At 38.6% G+C, this 17,115-nt stretch overlaps 1 protein-coding gene across 1 annotated transcript in view; it reads left to right on the top strand.

Annotated features, from left to right (window-relative positions):
- The first annotated feature begins 3,504 nt into the window (after nucleotides 1-3,504).
- LOC122806454 (mucin-12-like) overlaps nucleotides 3,505-17,115 on the top strand; it is an 88,968-nt gene continuing 75,357 nt past the window's right edge. The window contains exon 1 of the mRNA XM_044076913.1: nucleotides 3,505-3,711. Within this exon, the coding sequence (XP_043932848.1) occupies nucleotides 3,685-3,711 (27 nt within the window). The 5' untranslated portion in view covers nucleotides 3,505-3,684. The remainder of the gene's footprint in view (nucleotides 3,712-17,115) is intronic.

Genomic DNA, 17,115 nt, shown 5'->3' with positions numbered 1-17,115 from the left:
TTTGATTTGCATATATCCCATGGGCCTCCATTGCAAGAGGTTTAAGGTATTACACAGTGAAAACTTTCACTTGGCTTGCTTTTTCTTGCAGTTTGTACTGATTGGTTTGTCTGTGTTACTTTTTTACCCTTTGGTTTACATATATATGCATGTTTCTAGTGTGTTTGCCTGAATGCTGAGTTTCCTGAAACCCGACTGTTCAAACCCTTTTTCTTGTAAACTCATTTGACTGAAAATGGTCTCCACAGCAAATGGACCATAAAAATAGTTTTTGCAAGGGGAAGCCCACCTTGCATCCCATACCCCCTTATTTATATATACTAACTTATTGGTTGCACAGCCAGGAAGACAAGGCAAATATGCCACACACAGTTAATCAGTACTGAAGGACAAAGACAAACAAACATCTGCACATCTAGGGAGCACAACATGACCCTGAGCATTGCAATCTATGTATACCCTGCTAGTCCACAACCCTTATAACTTCTGTGATAAGAAATGACACCATCACTTATTTTCTATGGACTTCAACAGCTTTCAGTCATATGTTTATAGGTTCATAGTTATATACTAGGCTAATGAATACTAGTGCCTTAAAAGCCTAGCCTTGCAACCCAAATGTGACCCACACATTTGATTTGTATTTGATCAATAGGGGGTGATTTACTGACTGCCTCTGTCCATCAGAGACATGGTAGCTAGAGCAGAGATGAATGTCTGATTACTCATCCATTGGTCCAAGTTGCACTTAAATAAGGATAGGAAGGAATTCTGCTTCACATGGATGGAGAGCCTGTTCCAGAGAATAGGAATCATTTGAAAAACATATCTGTCTCTCCAACATATTCTATTTATGTTGCAAGCAAAATTTAGATTCTTTTTTAATCTAGTAGTTTTGATGCTGTTTGTTTTGTGGGTCTGCAAACGATTCATCAAATCAGGGTCTAGGGATGCCTTGGATGCCAGTCAAAGATCATCTCTTAGACGTCTGTATGATAAAGAATAAAGTTTAGGGCTTTGAAGTGACCAGCTTAGGACATTGTGTTTACTCCCTGTATTCTTTTTGTAAGGAACCTTTGTGGATGTTCCAGTTGCTGTATGTGTCTGGACAGGTACATGCTAAAGGTGGCCTGATGAGGGCTGTGCACAGAGGTAGATGCCTTGCCCTTGTTTATAAGTTGAACAATATAGAAGGTTTTTCTTACTACCTTGGACACATGTGGATCCAAGTCTAGGTTACTGTCTGCATGAATTTCCAGATCTCTGACTAGTAAATCAACTTTTAAGGGTGTTTTATTGTTGATACATTTAGCCAAGATGGGAGACTTTTCAAAAGATACTATAATGCATGTCTTGGTTTTGAGTTTTAAGCCATGGCTTTGATGCCATGCTTTTGTCTGTATTAGACCTTTATGAAGGGTATTCTCATCTTGGGGGAATTCAATGACTGCTCCCAGTTTCCAATCATCTGCAGACTTGGGTTAGTCAGGGGCCTTTGACATTGGTTTTGACATCTGAGACATAGATGCCAAAGAGGAGCGGGCTTAGCACAGAGCCCTTGGGGACTCCACTGGTGATTGGCCTCTTTATGGAGGTGGCCTCACTGACTCTAACCTTCTGGGACTCATCAGTGAGCCAGCTAGCTCTCTAGTGTGTTATAAAGGGGTTTATATCTAGTTCTGTAAGTTTGTTGACAATGCCGAAATAGGGTAGTGTATCAAATGCATTAGCCATATCCGAGTAGGCAGTATACATAGTTTTCCCCTCATCTATTGCCTTGAGACCTTTTCAAAGATGTCCACCAGTTTCGCTAAGCATGACCTCCCTTTGACAAAGCCAAACTGGCATGGATGCAGTGTCTGGAGGTCTCTTATGCCCTTGTCATAATTTCCATGACAATTCTTTCCATGGTTTTACAAATAAGACTAATCATAGTTATGGCTTCGTAATTTCCATGATTTATTGAAGGTCTTCTCTTATGAAGGGGGATGACCGAAGCAGTCCTCCATTCATGTAACACAAAGCCTGTAGATAATGACTCTAGGGGTCCTGATAAGTCATCTTTTACACTATTTAGGAGGCATCCTGGAATGTTAATGGGGCCCATTGAGGCCATGTTTGTGGTTTTATTGGATGCAGTCAGTACATACTCTCTAGGGATTATGTCTGAGGATATTATTGGGATGATGGTTGGGGTGAGGGGGGGGGTAAAAGTTGGAACTGAATTTGCCCACTAACGGGTTTGGTATATCGTCTGGCACCATTAACGACCAGTTCTGTATAATGCTGTGTGTTGCCCTTGAGCACTCTGACATAGCTGTAGAATGAGTTTCAGGCAAATGGGTTTGCAGTTGAGCATTTGGGTTTCAGAAAAACTCACATTCAGGCAAGTGAACTAGAGCCACACGCACAGGTAGCTAGATCAATAACTAGACAGACAGATAAATAGATAGAGAAAAACACACTTGGAAGATGTATGTTAGTATATATTTGTATTTATTCTCAGTAGAATTATATGTAGGAATGTGTGTATTGTCACACATATAGCATGCCGTCTCTATATAAATATTAGATATATAGTTACAGATGAATAGCTGGATATACTGATATAGTAACAGACACAAGGAGTTCAGATTTCAGGCATACATCTTTATAAGCAAATAAAAACGGGTGCAAGATATGTTCGTAGTTCAAGTTCTTGTGTGTAGTAATACACACACACACACACACACACACACACACTCATTATTTTAGCAGAAGAAACATTTGGTCATACTAAACTGTGTAGGCATATGCTAATGGTTAATGCTCTGCGATTAATACTATATTATTTGAAGGAGATTGTTCTATTTTTTTTTTTTCAGTGAAGAATCCCTGGTAAAAAAATGGTTTGATGTTACAAAATTCGTATTCCATTATGAGCTGGCCATGTGGGAACAGGAAAAAAAATAAGGATATCATTACAAAACAGCTGTAATGTTCAACTTAAAATGACTGTATATTATCTCTGTCAGCCGCATTGGATTAACCGACTAACCCAGTTTATATGTTAAGTGGCGTTTGAACAGCATTAAAAACTAAATTAGCTTTCTAAACTTGAACTTAGAATTCCTAGCACTGTGTGATAAAATAATGTTTGCTACTCTTGGATCTCATTAGACAGGCTATCATCATTGTTTTAGTCAGCATCTTGCCTGAGTAATTCGGGAATCTGCTGCATTTTTACTTTATGAAAGCATCAGCTGTATTGGCTCTTCCTCAGAGTAAGTCTCCACCGGGTGTCTCAGGACTGTCTCATATCTGCAAAACATACTGATGAGATACTAAATGCTGGAAACTCAGTCTTTGTGCAGCACCAGCTCCCTGCATTACTTTTCTGGGAAGCTCTGAGTGGGGATCTGAATTCCTTGCATTACCAAACCTAAGTTCCATGCCTCGGTTTGGGGGCGGGACACTCGCAGAGCACGTGACTTCTGGGAAAGTACAGAGACACTCAATAAAGCAGAGCTGCATGTTCTAACAGCAAAACTGCCCCGGGCAAGCTAGGATTCATTTAGTTAACATCTACAAAGGGGTGCAACACTTTGGGAATAAGGCTTTGGCTGTCAGATCACATACTATTGGATTGTTATCAATTAAAAAACAAGGTGTAACGTTTTTGGAAAAAGTACTTTGGACCTTACGATGTATCACCGCTGGTACTCTGCAGAGGTGGGTTGATTTGTTTAATGTATCTACGACAGGTCTTTGTGTTATAGTATTTTGTAGTGTATGCCAGGTTACTCCTGAACAGGTATGTTGCATATCTATGTGCTTGCCATGTGCATCTGTTTGAGGCTGGTCTTGACAGTCTATGCCCAGGTCTAGTGCAAGCACGTTGCTATAGTGTTTCAATTATGAGTTGCAAATAAGCCTCGTTATGCATTGTAGTTCAATGACAACTTGCTTTTACTTACTTTTTATTTACTTGTTTGCTTATTTATTTGTTTTTATAACAAAAATGTCCAACCTCGGCTCCAGAAGAAGGAAAAATGGACAAATAGTAAACCTGTCGGATTTTATTGGACATGTAAGAACATGCATTTGCCAGAAAGTACACAAGTAAAATGCTGCCTTTCAGACTGATTTTGCAGAGAGAAGTTCCATTCATTTGTTATAAGAGCATGTAAGCTACGTATATAAAGTACTGCGTTTTGTTCTGATTGACTGTCACCTGAGCCGTTGTTCCACTTTTCGGTGAAACCTCGTTAAAAATGAAAGGTTATGTTGTGGGAATGGTTGACATCCAAGAGCTCTAGATAAACATAGAAGCTGTCCTGCAGTTATGTCACTGTATAAGGGTAAATAGGGTAGTGCAAACTAGAGCTGGGTCATAGGTTCATAGGTAGGTACTAGGCTATTGGCCCTAGGGCCTATGTAAGCCTAGCCACAAAGGTACCCTGGCTTTCGCTACCCAAGAAAATTATTGGGGGGCCCTAGACAAGCTAATGAATCCTCCCGCAACATCCAGTTAGTTGGCATATATCTCCAGTTACAATAAAATACTGTTCAAAACCCTCAGCGTTAGGGCTGCCACCTTTTCAAATGGCCAAAGTGGGACATTTTTGGTACAAACATCAGATTTTACAGGCCGACACATACCCATGGTCAGTGCAAAGGTTAGAACTTAACTTTTTTGCCTAAATAAAAGCTTATTCTTGTAGCATTTTAGTTGCTTATTCTGTTTCTTATTACATTTAGGTATTTTAGATACAGAATAACTGTTTTATGCAACTATTACTTAAAATATAGGAAATAATTTTGTCCTAAAATCTCAGGACATTTGCCATTTTTAAAATGTTTTGTCAGGACACAACTGCCCAAAGAGGGACTGTCCCTCGCAAAGTGGGACAGGTGGTAACCCTACTCAGCGTACATGCCATTTTGTTGTTTTACAGTTTTAAAGATCACAGAGAACCGCATTTCGCAAGCACCACAGCAAGCCTGAGGGACACGTAGTTAGTGCCGCTGTATGCCAGTTTGATTTAATTGACTATTAACTAACCATGCAGCTGTAGTGCCAATCTCTCTGACATTAAGGAACTAAGTAACAGAACTTTACAAAGAGTAACAAAACTAGTCCTACATGTTTCAAGAGCTTCAACAAACTCGGATGGATTTCAAAAAAAGAAGCTTCCAGCCACTGGCAGCCAGGGCAGTGGTGGCAGGGTACAGTGAAATTACTGAATAGTCAGTGTTCGAAAACATCTTGATTTGTTTCACTTAGTGCTCAGTTTTGTCACTGAAATGTTACTTTTTTTTCTTGTTGTTCCTTCTGTTCTCGTTTTCAAAGGCTACTAATAGTATGCAGAATATTACAGCACAGCATGGCGTTTAGGATAAGCTGGTTAATAAGCCTTCTTCCCTTTTCAGGGGAGCACGATATCAGTTTACTTGCCCACCTTGACGTCCTTCTTATCTTTGTAGCAGCCTACCTTGATCGTATGTGATAATAGTCGAACTAGCTGCAGACTTAGTTTCTCATTAATAACAGCATGCTAACTTATTAGGCTGGAGCAAGGGGCATTTATTAACTTGTGTTTTGCAGCCCCGCAGGAAATATTCATAAAGCTAAGAAGAACACGTTCATAAGTCTGGCAATTGGCGCAGAGGACCGATGAGCTGTTAATGAACTGTCCCATGAGGTCCGGTGGTCCAGGATTAGATTCCCTCAGCCTCCTTCGCCTAACTGTGTAACTATGTGGAAGTCACTTAACCGTGGGGTTACCACCTGTCCCACTTTGCGAGGGACAGTTCCTCGTTGGGCATTTGTGTCCTGACAAAATAATTTAAAATTGGCAAATGTCCTGAGATTTTAGGACAACGTTATTTCCTATATTTTATGTAATAGCTGCATAAAACAGTTATTCTGTATCTAAAATACACAAATGTTATAAGAAACAGAATAAGCAACTAGAATGCTACAATAACAACCTTTTATTTAGGCAAAAAAGTTAAGTTCTAACCTTTGTACTGACCGTGGGTATGTGTTGGCCTGTAAAATCTGATGTTTTTACCAAAAATGTCTCACTTTGGCCAGTTGAAAAGGTGGCAACCCTACTTAACCGGACACCGCTCCCGGACTGAGTCTGAAAAAGGTCCATGGAGAGAGCCGTGCTGCACCCCGGTCAACAAATCCAAATAATAAAAAGGAAATGCTGATAATCATATACAGTGCTGGAGAGGAAATCAGGTGATTATCAAGAAGTTATTAAGCAACAGGAAAGGCAAATCTCCAAAAATAAATTGTCAGTAAGACGTCCCATCTGCATTTTGCGCACTCATTGCAATATGATCTGATCGTTATCCTGACACTGTCCAAGCCACTGGCTTAGATTTACAAGTCTGTCTGAGGTTACAAGTTCGGAATGGCGTAGGCTGGCTGGATCACTCATTGTTCAAGAAACATGGGATGCATTCCAACATTCCTCCCGGAGATGGGGTCGAATTGCACTTTTTCTTTATGAGCACCGCCTAAAATTTAGCTTTTCAGTGAACGTGTTACTGCTGCCTGATTTATAGAACCACTGGTCAGCTGACACAGGTAATTTCCACAATCACCAAATTACCCAACCCTATAAACAGCCATTTTGATGGCTGAAGCAAAGAAGATAGAATGTTTGTGTAAAGACTTTTTCTTTTCGCAAGGGGCAATACACGAAGAAAAGAATGGACTACGGAGTCTAATTAAAAACATATGTTTCAAAATCGATAACAGTTCCTCATTTTTCCCACAGAAATTAGAAGTTATCTCTGGAATGCATTACCCCTCTCTAGTCCCCCCGTGCTGTCATGTTATGAATCTGGATAATCCCTTTCAGTTGGTGATCTGGAGACACCATCTGGCTAAGTGGCATGCATAGAATTAGGCAAAATTCGAATGTATAGTATACACGCATTAATCCCAGAAATACAGGATGAAGCAAACTGCTGACCTGTAGCTTTAATCCGCTCCACTAAATTGAAGGATGTCAGAATATTACTTTAACATGAGAATAAATAAAGTGTTTAAATGTGTACAATAGCACACTAACATCAGCAAAAAGATTATCAATTTCTACCCAGTCAAAACCGTTTTAACTACAGTTCTTCCACTTTGTACTGAACAGTATTTATGTGCCCCAAAAATATACAACTCAGAAGTCAGTTTTGTACATTATTTGTCTGGATGGTGTTGTCCTTTTTTTCCATTAACTATTCCATATATATATATATATATATATATATATATATATATATACACACACACACACACACACACACACACATGGGGGTTAAGCATTCACAAAACAGTTATGTACATAGTATCCCAGTGTTCATTTTTGTTGGGGTGCCATGGATTTGCCTCTGTTGCCTCTTGAGAAAAGACGGCACTGTTTAAAAGGGCATTTATGTGAACAAAAAAGACAATCAGTGATGTTTACAGACTGGATTTGGGGAATCCTCTTTCTTATTAAGCAAAGATGAAAATATATGTCCTTAAACAGATAGAATTGTTCTAGGCTAACAGCAGAATGGAAAAGGGAAAACATATTTTAATATTTAAAAAATAATGTTATTAAAGATAGGTATTATAATTATTAGTTTCAGAATTGAAATGAATCGAAAATATATAGGGTGTTTTAAGTATTCAGAATTTTAAAGCTTGTATGTTATAACATTTCAAGAATACTGTAAAATATAGAGGTTTTTGTTTCTTAGGAGATAAATGCAAATTTGTCAGTGGTAGCTTCTAATCTGTCTTATTTTTCATGCCTGCTTTTGCTTGATATATAATGTTTTTATCTATGGATATGGAGGGGCTAAGGGAGCAAATTCTGAATTGTTGTGGCCATAGATATTAACATTGTCTTTATATATCTTTAGTTTCATTTTTTATTTTGTTTGCATTAAAAAATATGTGGGATAAAATAAAATGTCTACTACAGAAAGGAAACTTAGCAGTTAAAAAATCTGTTGATCACTGCTTTAAAACCCAGCATGTTTTCCTTGTACAGGTGGACTCTTTGCCACAGTAGTGAGCGTGTGTGTGTGTGTATGTGGGGGGGGGGGGGTCAAAACAACCAAGGCAGGGTTGGCAGTGTGAACATTAGCTCCACATGATGGTTACTGTTGATGTGACACCCCAATCCCAAGTCTAAAAGAAGGGTCATAGGTGAATTTATTGCTCTTCCTATAGCTATATAATGATGATCCCGACAAATGCTGAGATACGAGTATGGAGTTTGGCAGAAAAGATGTGCAGAGCTAGTGTGTAGTGCATAGTCTGTTATGTAAGATACGCACTAGATGGTTTTGTATCTTATGTATACATGTCTGCTACTATGCATTCCTACTGTTTATAATGTGCACACTCTATATGTGAGTTAAAATATACCAGATTTCTTGTACATACAACATGCTGCAGTTTATATGTGGATACAGTATAAAATGTAGAATGCCATTGTGCATCACATCCCCTGATACATTTGTTTATACATACTTTGCTTTCCCTGACCTCTGACTCACTCGTCTTTGTTCCTCAGTTGTATTAAAGACAGTAGTGGCAGGCACTGACTATACTGACAGGCTGGCATTTACAACTGAGAAAAGAAGTAGAACAACAGTGAACAGGCCTGATCATTTCTTGAGAAATAAAAAAGTAAGAAAAAGAAAATAAATTGCCTGTTTAAGGTTTACAGGCCAAATCTAGCCAAAGCCAGACTTTTAGTCTAGAACTGCATGACAAGAATCAGTTGTATTTCTTAAAGGAACGTGTAGCTGATGTATTTTTATTTTATTTTATTTTTAATTGGTAAGTGAACAGGTCATTTCTGGTGTGTTGTTGGGTGTCATCTGGACTACAAGGGTAAAAGATAAATGCAACATATAAATGAAAAATCGACCATCGCAGTTCACCCAGCAATTTTTGGGAGGTAGGAGGAAACTGGAATACCCAGCTAAGACTTACACAGGCACAGAAAATAAACAAACCTCCAAATGTGGTGCAACAGGATGTCAGAAGTGTCCTTCCAGAACATGAAGGTGTGATGATGTCAGAAGTGCCCTTCCAGAACATGGAGGTGTGAGGATGACCAAAGTGCCTTTTCAGAATGTGGCGGTATGAGGATGTCCGAAGTGCCTTTCCAGAATGTGGAGGTGTGAGGATGTCAGAGGTGCACTTCCAAAACATGGAGATGTGAGGATGTCAGAAGTGCACTTCCAAAATGTGGAGGTGTGAGGATGTCATTCCAGAACATGGAGGTGTGTGGCTGATGTATTACTTAAAATGTAAGACAGATCAAAACTGAGTAAGTTGTTTAATGGTGTGCACGCTTGGTCTGTCAAAAATAAATCATGAAAGGCTGATGTGCATCTCCTTTCTGAAATCAGTACTTTATAGTGTTGTATAGTGTTATAGTGTTGTATAATTTTGGAGAGAACGTGATTTTATTAAAACAAGGCTATTAGTGCCCTCATTTCACTGACAATTGAGAAATATATTCCATGTCAGACCAAACTTAAGTCAACTTACTTTCCTGTTTCTTTGAGCAGCATGTCTGCAAACATCCAGCACAGTAGGAAAAATGGACAAGGTTTAGTGCTATTTTTAAGATAATGGCAGAAAGGAGTGGTTGCTGTTGGCAGGTGCAATAAATTATCATAACCGCTGGCTTCTTGTATGTACAGCTGTAGTTTACAATGTCACTGTTATGTGAACCTTGTACGTACCAAGAGACAAAAAACTGGAATTTTGGAGAGGAAGTGTAATATCTGAGATCTAGTGGTCTTAGCAGAGCACATGCCCCATAATAGGTGCAGTAGCACTTATGCAAACATAAAGAAGTTTCATACAAGATAGGAACATGCAGTGATTGGAAGATAAGAATATTTGTTAGCCATGGTTTGGAACTTGATAGTGAGATATTAGTAGTGTTATAGCAGATCAGGGCACCAAAAAGGTTCTCTACAGTAAGCATTCTATAGCTAGAATGGTGAAGAACATGTGGATTTAATATGAAATTGCTAACAAGATGATGGCAAAAGGATGGTTTCAACAGGTGTTAGGAAACCCATTTCAGGAGAGCAGAACAGCACAGATTTAAATGCTAAAGGAATACAGAAAGCAAAAAGGAAGTGAAGTGGAAATGTGCTGAAGATAACCACCTTGCAAATACAGCTTTACATTTGTCAGTAGAAGGAAAATTTCAAAGAGGAATTGTTTTGTTTGACGTTGGTGCTGTACAATTTACTATCAAAATGTTGTGTGGCAGCTACGTTTCCAACATTCTGTAACATTGATCCATACATATTTGAATCCAAAGCAGTGAATGTTAGTGTGCATTCACTCGTATGAAGTCAATGTTCTGATTGGAATTGCACTACAATGCGGATCAGGAAATTTACTCTTTTCCTCACTGTAGTGCAATTTTGGAGTTTGTATATATAATAAGCAGGGGATGTGGGAGTGCAGGGGGGCTTGCCACCCTGCAAAACTTCTTCTTTCGGCTTTTCTCAGTTAGGGGTCGCCACAGCGGATCACCTTGTCTGGGCAAGGTATGTTGGGTAATGTCGATAATATTGAATTTCAAATTAACCACATTACCACTTTCATTGTTGTGATTACATAATGTTTTTATTTTCGATTTTTTTCAAGTAAGTCATTACTCGAGCAAATGTGTTTCTACATTTTGAGAGTAAACCAGTGCTGAACATATCCTGTACTTTAGAAATAAAAAGTTATATGAGGGATGACAGTGAATCAATAGGCACATATCTGGCTGAGGATACAATCCTAAGTGAGCTTACAAAGGTGAAGGAGTGCCAGCATTGCTATCATCCTCTTTGCTCAGCAGTCAAATGTTAATAGAACACATTTTATATGAGCATGCATTTAATGAGCAACAAGAAGTGTGAAACTCTAATGTCTGGACCCACTGACTGATTGTAATTCTCAGTGATTTACCAGAAAATCCAAAATGTTATTTGGAACAGGGTCAAAATATGATACACAATGTGTGGCAGTTGAGTGGTATGTGCACCAGGCAGAGGGGAAGGGGTGCATATGTTCTGTAGAAAGTAAAAGGAAATGAATGAAGTATTGACATTTCAGCACTGAGATTTATTGTTATTATAATGCCATGTATATGTCTGGCTTAATAAAAAAGTGAGACCATTGGTATAAACTGGTTATCCTCATGTCACTGATGGAGAACAAATTAGAATCAGGCTTCTGGTTCTTCTTAAAAGGTAAACTCTTCAATAGGGAACCTGATGTTTGGGACTCATGATTTTCTAGGAAACATTCTGCAGAAGACAACAAAGATGAGTTTGCCAACAATACTTTAGCAAATACAAAATCTATAAACTCAGATTGTGGGCAGAAATCCAACACCAAAGCAAACTGAGAGCAACAAACATTTTATCAAAACTGACACAGTCCAGGAGATCAACAAATATTTTATCATTCCGTGTACAAATACAACAGCTGATTCATGTCTCGGCTAGGTGACATGAACACATATATACATACCAGAGACTTTCCATGGCATAAAGTATGTATTGTGGATTTTCTGTAAGGAAAATTGTGTCATTCAGTACAGGAACTGTCATCAAATGATGTGTAAGGAAGACAAAACATATAATGAGGGAATGGAGGAACACCAAGGGATCTATTTTTTCTAGTATCTCACTTTTTTATATGATCATTCTCTGATGACGTTGATTCTTATAATGAATATTCATTTTGTTGTTGTTTAGGTCTCCTAATATGAACATTCTGAACTTCATTCTTTTTTGATTCCTGTTTATGTCTTTCTTCCATGCAACAGGAGAATTTTTTTCTTCTACACCATGCACTTTTTGTTTTTTTGTTTCTTCTTCTTCTCATTAAGGACTTGGTCTTGCTCCTGTAGAAAAATGTATTGCTGTTATAACCTTTTTTAGGGAAAGGCCAACATCATTACTGATGACACAGCATGGTGAGGCTTTTATGGGATTTTGAAAAACCTTAATGCTTCCAGCTGCAGCAGCTAACTGGACAGTTACCAAGGATGCAAAGCTGTACTGATTATCTTGTGTAATGAAAACCTGTGTTAGCTAGTTCAAGTAACTTTTCTCAGTAATGTTGAACTTGATGTTGCAATGTTCTGTAGTATATTTATATTGGGTTTGTTTGTTTGAATTTAATTTACCCTATTTTTTCTCCATCCTTGCTCTTAGATGTAATGTTTGCATCTCTGAAGTGTGATCACCCGGTGTTTTGATATTTGTTTTCTTGATATTGCAACCTGATGTGGATTTTGCTGCAGATGCCTCAAAATGGCAGTTAGAGCAGACTGTTTTAAACATGCAAAATGTTAACTGCTGTAATACATCAGTTAATTGTCGTAGACATTTACTGTTTTTATACCATGTAAACTGTAGCATTGTTTTGCACACATTGTTTATGTGCTTATGTAGCAAATATTCTTGTATCAAACATGATTTCAGATTAAGTTGACATTGCAAAATATTGTGTTATGCGTATATTCAGTGGTCTGAGAATTTGGCATTTTGGCTTCAGTTTTCATGGTTATTCTTTCCACTGGTATCCTAATAACATAGCCTGTGAGCTTGCAAACCTTCTTCAGACCAGGTTCGGATCATAGGAGGAATACCTGGATGTCCTTATTCTCTGAACTCTTGTCATTTCTTCTCAGCAAGGCTGAATAATGAAGAACGAGGCCTGTCCACATGCTCTGCTGAATACTTTCTTTTTCAGTTTCTTGCTCTGTACTACCTGCAAAATATCAGTTGCCTTTCTTGTGCCTTGTTCACCCCATTCATCTCCATGGGAAAAACTAATCTCAGGATGTTATCTGTCTTCTAGGCACTTATCAGGATTTTTTTTTTTTGGGGGGGGGGGTTGGTCCTAATCCTTCCCATGTGGTCAACATGCATGATAATGGAGAGAAGAGCCTGCAGCGCCTTCCACTGTGAATGGACACATTCCTACACATGGACACTGCTTGAAGGCTTTTGTGTGGATTTGGTGTTGCAAAGCCAAGGGCTTGCCCCACCCTCATACCCTTCATGTCAAACACCTTTCCCTTCAGTAGATGCCAGGATTTCAGCCGAATGGAACCAATTCCTACCCCAGTATGGTAAAGACAGCACTGCCCACTCTGTTTTATCCTTTGTAGGCTAAACAGCCCATGCTGACTAACTAATATGCTAGTCAGTGTGCTGCACTAAGTCACAAGGCAGGGCAGTAAAGCTGTTCATTGCTCATGTAGCCATTTCCCCTGCAGTTTGACATTGAGCTGATGTCAGGATGGGGGTGTGGTTCCAGAATGAGCTTAGAATACAGCTGCCTCAAGTAAAAATACACTAACTCACTGTGACCTATAGGAATCAACTGTCAATGTTAAACATTTGTTTTTTCTTTTCTCTCCCTTCCCGCAGTTCATTGCTACCAGCCTGGTCCATGTGCCCAGTCCTCACTGGGTCTTCCAGCTGCTCCATGCCTCTCCAGATTTGCTCCAGTAATTGTTTTGGACAATCATGTTCTGAGGCAACGGGGCTAAGCATGTCTGAGCTTCCATCTGGGAGGAAGTGTATTCCTCAGGCCTACCCTGTTTCTCCCGATCCCCTGTATGGTATGTGGTATGGTCTGGGGTAGGTGTGCAAAATGGACATGCAAAGTATCACCCCACAATCTGCAGCAGCTCAGCGAGGACCATCACTACCAATTGACCTTGTCTTCTCTAGTAACATACCCAGCCCCTACTAAGCATCTTCACTAAGAGGCACCCAAATAACACCCTACTGGCCTCTACATCAGTTGCCCAAGAGATGAAACGAAGCTGGGTTGCCTGTGTTGTATTCAAGGCATTATCCTTCTACACAGCAGAGCAGCAACTGTTAATATTAAACTTAGCTTCAGAGGGCAGGTACAACATTACTATGCATCTGCACTAGTGCAGAAGCCAACATGGAGGTACTTCCTGTGGTAGCAGCTTGTCCAGCTCCCAACATGACTTTTGTGTTTAATTTATGGATTTTGTTGAGCTGTCATCTCTCTGGGGAGTCCATTCTGACTTTGTTGGGTGTGCAGTTTGTCTGCAGCTATGGTTCTGTTTGATCATTGGACTTGTTTGTTTTTTGGAGATCTTGTGCTGTTTGTGGCCATTTGGTGAGTTGTGCTGGATACAGTTGTTTTTTGTCTGCTGAGTGATCGGATTAGATGTTGTTGGTCAGAGGGACTGGACTGTTTTTTGAGGATGTTGCTGGTGTTGGAGATGATGATGGAGATGAGACAGTGGCAGCATGGATGGAGGAGATTTTGGGGAGATCATTGAACTGGTTGTGGTTGTTCAGGCCTTCAGGTGGTGAAAGTTGCAATGAATGCAGGTAGAGGAAATCGGATTATGTCAGACTGATTAAATCTGGAGTTGAGGGTCTGTTAGTCAGAGGGAGCCTGACTGGGACTTTGGATGCTGTTGGTGTTGGACTGGAGCTAGTGGCATTGAAGAGGGAGCAGATGGATGCAGTCACTGTGATTGTGAATGAATCATGGTTGATGAAACATGTTATGCCTTCGGTTGGCTTGGATATGCTGTTGCTCTGTTTGTATATTTTTGTGTGTTTATGTTGTATATGAGCTTGTATATGGGTATGTGAGCTTGGAGAAGTGAAATTTCATTCAGCTGTGCAATTTTTTGTGTGCAGTCTGAATGACAATAAAGTTTACTGTTTAGTGCATAAAAAGGATCGGTACACTGGACAGCTCAGCCTAAAAATGCTGATGTAAAAAGCAGCATATCTTATTCTTCAGCACTGCAGGTTTTCCTTTGTAAATCATTAATGTTCTCTTTGTGTTCACTGAGCAGAAATCTGTTGAAATTCAATAACTCCCTGAAATGTGAGTCCCTAGCTTTTCTGAACAAACAAGGGGTTAGATACAACTGTTCCCTCATTGCTCTGCATAAACTTTTTCTGAATTGACCCTACACTGTATCCTATCCTTGCAGTCTGTAGGCCAGTTTTGAATTATTATGTCTTACCTTTTATTGCTTGCTGAAATCTATTAATGAGAGTCGATTCTGGGAATTTAATAATGAGGTAGCATTATTAGCTGTAGAACAGAATCATTACAGTACAAGTATTGTGGAGTTCTACGTTATTTTATAGATAGACCTCTTTTATTAATTAATTTATTAATGGATATTGGCTCTGTAGATCAAAATGTATTTTAAATTGCCTTTAATGAATACTTAAGAAAATGTAGGTTAATTTTAAATTGATGCTGTGTAATGAGTGTTATTGTTCCTGGAGTATGTTTTTACAGAACGAATAGTGGAAGCAGTTAAAACAGAAAAAAATGGTCAGACTAGAGGAACTAGTTCTGTATAACAATATAAAAAGTAAACTCCTTAGAAAGTGCTGAAAAAACATATTTGATTATCAATACCTAGATCACAAGTGTAATTGTAAGTGCTTGCCTTCTCTTAGAATGGGTAGTGTATTGCAAATGAGTAAACTTGTTTCATCTTTATAGATCTGTAAACAACAACAACAAAAAAAAAAAAAACAGTGAGAGACAAAACACGACACGGTAGAAAGAAAAACATAATGTTTATGTTGTGGTGTAGTTTGAGGTGAAAAGTCTTGAAAATAATGACAGCCTTTTGATCTTTATTTTTAAGTTTATATCTTCCTCCCTGTGTGGTTCCAAGAGGAAGTAAGAACTGAACAGTTAGCGAAAAAAAAAATTATTACTGCATTAGTTACTTCTGTCATAATGAGGGGAGGGTGTATGCCATTTCAACAATGAAAACTGGATTTTGCACTCCGTTGTATTGTAGCCATCTCAGGCTAGTATTGATTTGTTTAAAGCAAACTACTGTGTGTGATTTGAAAATGCAAGGGTCAAGGCATTTTACTTTAGTATTTCCTAGTGGTGTTATGCACAGAGATATGTACATGAGTATGGGTAGCATTTACACTTGCATTTATTTAAAACATTGTACATTGTTATATGTGTCACTGTCTCACATCACAAAAAGCAACAGGAGCCTTTATTTATTAATTAATATCACACAAATGAATATCATCCATGAATAATATCAAATGAAAGAGGAAGCCAATGTCAAGACGAGAGAATATGTGCAAGATTCTGAGGAGTTGTTTCAGAGAAATCTGATTGGGATGAGTCAGCACAAGGTGGTTGTATAATTACATCCCTACAATCGGGAGGGTTGTGGGATGATTTAAAGAAATGGTGCAAAATGAGCCAGAAAATGAAGCAGACATTTTGTGTGTGTGTGTGTGGGGGGGGGGGGGGGGGGGGCATTATGCAGAAAATACATAAGGAGGCTGCAGAGACAATCCTGAAGAACAGTGGTGTGATAGAAACGAAAACATATACATAAAATGTAAAAGAAGCTAAAAGGAAGTGTCAGAAAAGAAAAAGTCAGAAGAAAATGAAAAACAGAAGTATGTGGCAAGGATTCAAAGTAAAAGAGACAAAGAAATGGACAGGTATAAAGTGTAGGACAATTTAATAGTTCCGTTGGGTGTAAACATTCATGAGATAAGAGTATTTATTCTCATTAACAAAGAGAAATTTTGTGACATTATATTTCAGACTGTTTTTTTCTATGGAAAATTTTCTTGAGGAGTATAAAAAGACAAAGACTGTAACCCACAGAATCTTTATGTGATAAAAGGATTTAACAGGGAAACAAAAAAGTAAGTTTATATATAATTTTGAGCAGAAGTGGAAAGTAAGACTTTGAAAGGACATTTGAAAGCTTTATGGAAGGAAGTACTGGGCATTGTAACAGTTTATGATAAAAGGGGCTTATAGACTGGTGGGTGGGATTGTAATATGATGTTAAAAGTAGAAAGACAAAAAAATATACATATACAAAACATGATAAACGTGGAAGGGAATAGAGGTGTCGTTAAATACTGTGGCAACCTAAAACATGTTGTTTATTTGTTTGTTTGTTTTTTGTGGGAAAGAATGACATTTGATAAGTAACTATGATTAAAGAAATTGAGGAGAATAAATCTAAGATGACTCCCCTGCTTAGTCTAGCAAACACATAT

Source organism: Protopterus annectens, chromosome 7.part0 (genome assembly GCF_019279795.1).
Source record: "Protopterus annectens isolate FY-2018-M chromosome 7.part0, PAN1.0, whole genome shotgun sequence".
Taxonomy (NCBI): Eukaryota; Metazoa; Chordata; order Ceratodontiformes; family Protopteridae; genus Protopterus; species Protopterus annectens.
The sequence above is the reverse complement of the archived record's forward strand: the minus strand, read 5'-3'. Positions and strand labels throughout refer to the sequence as shown.